The 8431-nt window shown below is 28.6% G+C and overlaps 1 protein-coding gene across 1 annotated transcript; it reads right to left on the bottom strand.

The window, feature by feature from the left end:
• Nucleotides 1-4207: 4207 nt before the first annotated feature.
• On the bottom strand, nucleotides 4208-6024 carry LOC111613749 (cytochrome P450 4c3-like). The gene is made up of 7 exons (XM_023355100.1): nucleotides 5961-6024; nucleotides 5587-5703; nucleotides 5403-5515; nucleotides 5255-5343; nucleotides 4996-5186; nucleotides 4319-4402; nucleotides 4208-4227 (listed from the first exon to the last, which is right to left on the bottom strand). The coding sequence occupies exons 1-7, from the start codon at nucleotides 6022-6024 to the stop codon at nucleotides 4208-4210; spliced, it is 678 nt and encodes a 225-aa protein (XP_023210868.1).
• Between the last annotated feature and the right edge of the window lie 2407 nt (nucleotides 6025-8431).

Below are 8431 nucleotides of genomic sequence, written 5' to 3' on the forward strand. Positions count from 1 at the left end.
ACCTACACATTAAATTAAATCGTTAATTACTCAAATCAAAACAAAAATTTTATTCACAAGTTGAGTTTACCTTTTCGTCGAAACGATGAATTATTTCAATGTCAGTCTTGTAATTTTTTCCCATTTTACTCATGAAGAAAATTGGGGAAGCCAGTACATTGGATTTACTAACCATGCGGGAAAAGTTTTCAGAATTCTAAGTTTTAATATAAATTATTTTTATATCAAAAGTTAATTAATGCAAATTTAATTCTTGAATAAGAAATAAAGTATTATCAACTATTAAATCTATATAAAATTTAACATTATAAGTAGTAATAGTTTGGGCCATACTGCGAACAAAATTAATTTTCAAATAAAAATTGATTAGCACTGATCACAAATTTGAATTAAATTTGTTTTATTTTAACACTAACTTAACACCAACTTAAAATTAAGTTGTACTAATATGTAATACAGTAAAGCGTCGTTTATCCGAATCAATTGGGGACTGGGGTGGTTCGGATAACTTATTTTTCGGATAACGAATCATGTACAAAAAAATATATTAATTTATCCCATGTTGAAATTTCTCTCCGTTGCGTGTCGCTTCGCGTTGAATTTTCGTCGATGTTAAGCCTAACGAAGACTATTGTATCGTTAAAAATTATTTTTTTATTTTGTACAAACAAAATAAATTTATTGAAAAATATAAAAACAATAAAAAATTATACTTCAGATGTTAATTTAGTATCAAAAACGTAAAATATTTGAGTAGCCCGAGAAATAGCCGAAGATTGCAGCGCACAGCACTAACGAAAATTTCAATTTGCCGACTGGAATGCTTTTGGATAACTGACGTTTCGGATAATCAGCTTTCGGATAAACGACGCTCTACTGTAATAATATTTAAGCAGTAATCACAAATGTTAATGAAATTAATTATCAAATGTTTTTAACAATATTACAAATTAATTTAATTCAAATTTGTGATCAGTACCAATCAATTTTTATTTAAAAATTAATATAGTGATCAGTGTGGGCCAAACATTTTACTACTGTTATATATCTCATGTGAAAAACATTACAGAATTTTCTGAAATTGCAATAATTTAAAATAAATAAAATTTAATTTAAAATCATAAATTCGAAATCATTTCATATCGCAATTAATTTATTTTTGAGTAATGTTAGAAATAAGTTGATAGACTGTACATTTTTACATTATGATTAGATGTTTAAACGTTATGTTTTCGCTATCATAAAGACTTCTCCTATAGTACTGAAACAACAGGAGAAAGACACAAAATTAGATGAATAGTTGTAATTTATTGCGATAACGGTATGCTTTGCAGAAAGTTGACCTGTCACACATTTGTCGTTCATGTTACAAATTGTCTCTCCTGTGTACGAAATACGTGAAGTTTACATTTAAAACATTATAGCTGATAAGTACATTAATTTGAAAATCTATCATACGTACTTGATGAACACATTGTATTTGTATAGAATCTCGATACTTCTCACTATACATTGTTCTAACAACTTTTGATTACTACTAGCACGTATAGCAAAAACACTTCATTTATAATATACAAACTTTTAATATTCGGTTAATTGATAAACAATCAAAATTTGAATTGTTTCGTATTGTTTCTACCGACATTAACACGAACATTTCAAAACTTTCATCAGATAAAAAGTGACATTATATTATTCAATATAGATATTACATTTGTAAACATTATTTGAAATATGAAAAAATATATCTGGAACAAAATTTTTCATACCTGTTTAATGCAGACAGATATTCTTGATCGTTCGTAGTCTGAGAATGTAGAGAAACTCCTACTGCTATGTCTACACAGAAATAATTTGATATTTATATTTTTTAGATAAATAAATATACGTCGTTTGAAAATAATGTTCGTTTTCGGAAACGTTTTCAAAACAGAGTAGTTTTACTAAAAGAAAATAGTACTAAACGAAACAGGAAGTAATTTGTGTGGTCGTGAAAAGTAAGTTTTAACTCGGCTATAGTTTTAACTACTGTCGCTAGAAAAAGACAGTGTTAATAAAAACGACAGTCACATAAAAAGTAAGTCATCCTGTTTGTTAGAATTTTACACGAGTAAGACCGTAATTACCAGGAAATGCGTAAGTGTTAAAAAAAGAAAACTTTTTTAATTTTTGCCGTTGTTCATTGTTAATTTCGTTAAGGAAAGTTCAGTAGCTTACTTTTCTTGCAGTGACATATATATGTATATATACAATTTTATAAAATTTATTTTATACTTTTTCTATTTGATAAGCAATAAGTTAAAAAATGAATCTTTCATTTAATGTTTACGTATTACCAAATTGTTATTTATAATTATTAATTAAATATTTTACATTAGAGAGTAATACCTGCAATTATATCGAGAGTGCAATATTTCATCCATTCCAGAATATCGAATATTTCATTCTTCTGCAATTGTTTGAGTTTTTCCACTAAGACGTTTGAATGCTCCATAAATACACTTTGATCATTTTTCAAATTCCAAAGATGAAAAAGTGGAGCTGAATATTTTCTTCTTCTTCTCCAGTTATCGTCAGAACTTTATTTAATTAAATTCACAAAATTGTAAACAACGATATTTGAACTAAATATCAAATAATGTATTACCTGTACAGAAAACTGTTATCTCCGAGAAGTGGCTTGAAAAAATCGTAACTAGAATCCTTATTGATTAAACTGTTGCTTCTTAACACTTCCTACAAAACGTGATACTGTATATTTCCATTCGTAATGAATATATTACATGTTTAATTACCTTCGCACATTTCGGATGTAAGAAAAAAAATAATTTATATCTAAATATGTTCATACAGGCAACTTTCTTGTTTGGAAATAGCGTAGAGAGTCCAGTGAATAAATTTAAAGTAACTGGAAAGATACGAAAAATATTTATGTATTTATAAACAGTCAAATTGCCCAATAAAATTTTATTAACATACGTATCCCGATGAATGAATTGTGGTATCGCTTGTCACGTTGAGAAAATACAATGTTCCACAAAACTGGTAAAAACGACAAAGACGGAAGATTCATCTCCTGGCCGTTGCCTTTATTTTCTGGAAAATTAAAGTTTGTTATAAAAATAAATAAAAAGATTATTACAAGAAATTATTTNGCGTTGAATTTTCGTCGATGTTAAGCCTAACGAAGACTATTGTATCGTTAAAAATTATTTTTTTATTTTGTACAAACAAAATAAATTTATTGAAAAATATAAAAACAATAAAAAATTATACTTCAGATGTTAATTTAGTATCAAAAACGTAAAATATTTGAGTAGCCCGAGAAATAGCCGAAGATTGCAGCGCACAGCACTAACGAAAATTTCAATTTGCCGACTGGAATGCTTTTGGATAACTGACGTTTCGGATAATCAGCTTTCGGATAAACGACGCTCTACTGTAATAATATTTAAGCAGTAATCACAAATGTTAATGAAATTAATTATCAAATGTTTTTAACAATATTACAAATTAATTTAATTCAAATTTGTGATCAGTACCAATCAATTTTTATTTAAAAATTAATATAGTGATCAGTGTGGGCCAAACATTTTACTACTGTTATATATCTCATGTGAAAAACATTACAGAATTTTCTGAAATTGCAATAATTTAAAATAAATAAAATTTAATTTAAAATCATAAATTCGAAATCATTTCATATCGCAATTAATTTATTTTTGAGTAATGTTAGAAATAAGTTGATAGACTGTACATTTTTACATTATGATTAGATGTTTAAACGTTATGTTTTCGCTATCATAAAGACTTCTCCTATAGTACTGAAACAACAGGAGAAAGACACAAAATTAGATGAATAGTTGTAATTTATTGCGATAACGGTATGCTTTGCAGAAAGTTGACCTGTCACACATTTGTCGTTCATGTTACAAATTGTCTCTTCTGTGTACGAAATACGTGAAGTTTACATTTAAAACATTATAGCTGATAAGTACATTAATTTGAAAATCTATCATACGTACTTGATGAACACATTGTATTTGTATAGAATCTCGATACTTCTCACTATACATTGTTCTAACAACTTTTGATTACTACTAGCACGTATAGCAAAAACACTTCATTTATAATATACAAACTTTTAATATTCGGTTAATTGATAAACAATCAAAATTTGAATTGTTTCGTATTGTTTCTACCGACATTAACACGAACATTTCAAAACTTTCATCAGATAAAAAGTGACATTATATTATTCAATATAGATATTACATTTGTAAACATTATTTGAAATATGAAAAAATATATCTGGAACAAAATTTTTCATACCTGTTTAATGCAGACAGATATTCTTGATCGTTCGTAGTCTGAGAATGTAGAGAAACTCCTACTGCTATGTCTACACAGAAATAATTTGATATTTATATTTTTTAGATAAATAAATATACGTCGTTTGAAAATAATGTTCGTTTTCGGAAACGTTTTCAAAACAGAGTAGTTTTACTAAAAGAAAATAGTACTAAACGAAACAGGAAGTAATTTGTGTGGTCGTGAAAAGTAAGTTTTAACTCGGCTATAGTTTTAACTACTGTCGCTAGAAAAAGACAGTGTTAATAAAAACGACAGTCACATAAAAAGTAAGTCATCCTGTTTGTTAGAATTTTACACGAGTAAGACCGTAATTACCAGGAAATGCGTAAGTGTTAAAAAAAGAAAACTTTTTTAATTTTTGCCGTTGTTCATTGTTAATTTCGTTAAGGAAAGTTCAGTAGCTTACTTTTCTTGCAGTGACATATATATGTATATATATTATTTTTTTAAAATTCGTTTCATACTTTTTCTACGTGATGTATACTTATAACAATAAGTTTTTCTACGTGATGTATACTTATAGCAATAAGTTGACAGAATAAATATTTTATTTAATGTTTACCTATAAACAAATTGATATTTTTAATTCTTGATTAAATATTTTACATTAGAGAGTAATACCTGCAATTATATCGAGAGTGCAATATTTCATCCATTCCAGAATATCGAATATTTCATTCTTCTGCAATTGTTTGAGTTTTTCCACTAAGACGTTTGAATGCTCCATAAATACACTTTGATCATTTTTCAAATTCCAAAGATGAAAAAGTGGAGCTGAATATTTTCTTCTTCTTCTCCAGTTATCGTCAGAACTTTATTTAATTAAATTCACAAAATTGTAAACAACGATATTTGAACTAAATATCAAATAATGTATTACCTGTACAGAAAACTGTTATCTCCGAGAAGTGGCTTGAAAAAATCGTAACTAGAATCCTTATTGATTAAACTGTTGCTTCTTAACACTTCCTACAAAACGTGATACTGTATATTTCCATTCGTAATGAATATATTACATGTTTAATTACCTTCGCACATTCCGGATGTAAGAAAAAAAATAATTTATATCTAAATATGTTCGTACAGGCAACTTTCTTGTTTGGAAATAGCGTAGAGAGTCCAGTGAATAAATTTAAAGTAACTGGAAAGATACGAAAAATGTTTATGTATTTATAAACAGTCAAATTGCCCAATAAAATTTTATTAACATACGTATCCCGATGAATGAATTGTGGTATCGCTTGTCACGTTGAGAAAATACAATGTTCCACAAAACTGGTAAAAACGACAAAGACGGAAGATTCATCTCCTGGCCGTTGCCTTTATTTTCTGGAAAATTAAAGTTTGTTATAAAAATAAATAAAAAGATTATTACAAGAAATTATTTATTGTGATATCGTCAGAATAACGAGCAACAATTTTTTATCATATTTTTAATTTATTTAATTTACAATATATATCCTCGACTCAAATTAGTGGTTTCTTGTCCCTGTACATCATACTATTTCTCTAACAACAGAATCGTACCCGTCATTTATCAAATACCTTTCAAGAAAAAATATTTGAGTTGGAATAATGAGACTTACGCTTTTCATGCAAAGTTCGTTTATGGTTAGTTAGGGCCGAACGTGCAGAGGATGACGACGGCATGTCTCGATCTTCGTATATTTCACTTCGTTCTTGAAATTAAAGAATAACAGTCAAACAGTCAATCGACAGTAGGAATTTACAGGCCTACAGTTATTTCGAGTTGCAGCTCAATAACTGTGTATCGTATATTATAAAAGTATTTTGATTTAATTTAGTTATATTCGATTTATTCATACAAGCAATAAATATATTGTACAGCAATCGTACAAATAAGTTTCGTTAACCATGTTAGAATATGCAAAATGTATATTTTGGAATAATAATTGGATATATATTGTAAAAAAATTTTTTATTGCCAAATTCTGTTCGTTTGTATTGTAGACACTGCAGTAAACTATGAGCACATTGTTTCTGATTAAAGCGCAGCAACGGCCTGTGAACCCGTTTTACATTATAACTAATGTAAAAAATTTAAAAGACTTGTCACTCTGCATAAGTAGTATCTTTTTACTTTTGTTTTAAAATTGCTTTATATTGCATAGTAAACGTTGTGTTAGAGGATTATTGATGTATAGATGATTAACTTTTCGAGAAAAATGTAGTTTCACCTTATTTCGCACATGCGTCAACGCCAGCGATTACGTTATTGTTATTTGTGTTATTACAAAGTCAAATTTTTCCTTTTACTTAACTTTGAGGACGGCATTCAACTTCCTGTATGTACCGGTCAAAGTTGAATTTGAAACTTCACAACCTGTCATTTTAAAAATTCTATTAATATGAAAAATTTCGTTAAAATAGTCATAATAATTTATTTATGGCAACGTGTTTCTGCATTTTTTAATTTGAGTGGCAGCCACAAGAATGCGTGCCCGTTTCATTTTNCGGTCAAAGTTGAATTTGAAACTTCACAACCTGTCATTTTAAAAATTCTATTAATATGAAAAATTTCGTTAAAATAGTCATAATAATTTATTTATCGCAACGTGTTTCTGCATTTTTTAATTTGAGTGGCAGCCACAAGAATGCGTGCCCGTTTCATTTTCGTACCAATATGATATTCCATATAATTAACAAGATGCACAGCTTCACGATAATATATTAAGAGTCTAATATTAAATATTTCGTTACATAAACACTGTAATGTAAATGAAAGAAAAATATTAGAATACAAAAGTCTTTTAAACTGGCAAATTGCCCGAGAATTTTGTTGTAGTTTGAATGCTCGGATTTGTACAATTTAAAATCCCTATAACTTATTATCACTTTATTTAAGTCAAATGCGCATAATAGTAATATTAGAAAAAAAACAAATAAATAACAAGAAAGTTACCCTATTTTTTAAAGTGCATCCACATGTTCGGTATTCGGCAGAGTATTTATCCAAGTGTTTATTACTTGTTCAGCGTACACGTACAGTACATACATACGAGTAACTGCCGATCATTTGCTTAGAATAAAAAATGTTCGTACGAGATCTATAAAATCGACAATTATCAAGCAATAATTTGTGCTGCTACTTGCACTTATGACCATTTCATATCTGTCAATGGAATATAAAAAATAAGAATATAAAAAATACTTTTACATAGATAAGTCTCTGACGCATTGTAGTTACTAAAAGAAAATAGTACGATGAATGCTGGAATCACGCTCGACATTCCAAACACCATCGTCAAACTTCTAGGCTTACGGGAAAGCGGCGCCGAACGACCGACGTACACGTTTACGACTTTAAAACGACGACCTCAACCTGGCTAATGATATATTAGCCAGGTTGAGGTCGTGTAAAAAAAAAGAAGAAAATATTCAATTATTGAGTTTCCTCCAAAACAACTGAAAAACAAAATGTAATAAAAATGTTTTTAATGAATGGTTAAAGCAAACGTATAATCAACAACTGGATCAATAATAGTGAAACTAATAAACAGAAACATGAAAGCAACAATCCCACTCATAAATTTTTTAAAATTCCGTATGAACAAAATATCTTTGAAAAAATCAAATTTAAATCAAACAAATATGGTGTAATTTTAATGCCCTAAAAATTTCTAGTTTGAATAGGCAGATAAACGCTCATGATAGTGATAATAATACAGTAGATCCCCCTGTAAAACTGTTTCCTATAGTTACGATTCCTATAAGACGGCGAAAAAATTGTGGCGGTATCTGTACACAACGGTAAAAAAACTCCTATAATTACGTAAAACGTCATCGGGCAGCCGAACTACTTTCCCGCCGTCCGTAGCGCCACGCTACGGACGTTTAGGCGGGTAAATTGAGTTTAGTTTCGTCTGTACATATAATTATCTATAAATTAGGTACTGTATATATAATTATATATTAACTTAATTTATTGTAACTTTATTATAATTAAGTATATATGCTCTCCGCCGTCTAGCGCTACGCTACGGAGAGTTTAGGCGAACTATCGTCTGTACAGTATGTAAATTAGCTACCGTAAGTC

Source organism: Centruroides sculpturatus, unplaced genomic scaffold, assembly GCF_000671375.1.
Source record: "Centruroides sculpturatus isolate CEXI.00-Female unplaced genomic scaffold, Cexi_2.0 scaffold1565, whole genome shotgun sequence".
NCBI classification, from domain to species: Eukaryota; Metazoa; Arthropoda; class Arachnida; order Scorpiones; family Buthidae; genus Centruroides; species Centruroides sculpturatus.

What these genes read in the sequence shown, in the direction of transcription:
- LOC111613749 (XM_023355100.1), bottom strand. Translation starts at nt 6,024, where the DNA reads ATGCCGTCGTCATCCTCTGCACGTTCGGCCCTAACTAACCATAAACGA. An exon ending in CAATTCATTCATCGGGATAC is followed by an intron (nt 5,516 to 5,586) that starts GTATGTTAATAA and finishes GTATCTTTCCAG; the next exon opens with TTACTTTAAATTTATTCACT. An exon ending in GATAACAGTTTTCTGTACAG is followed by an intron (nt 5,187 to 5,254) that starts GTAATACATTAT and finishes AATTAAATAAAG; the next exon opens with TTCTGACGATAACTGGAGAA.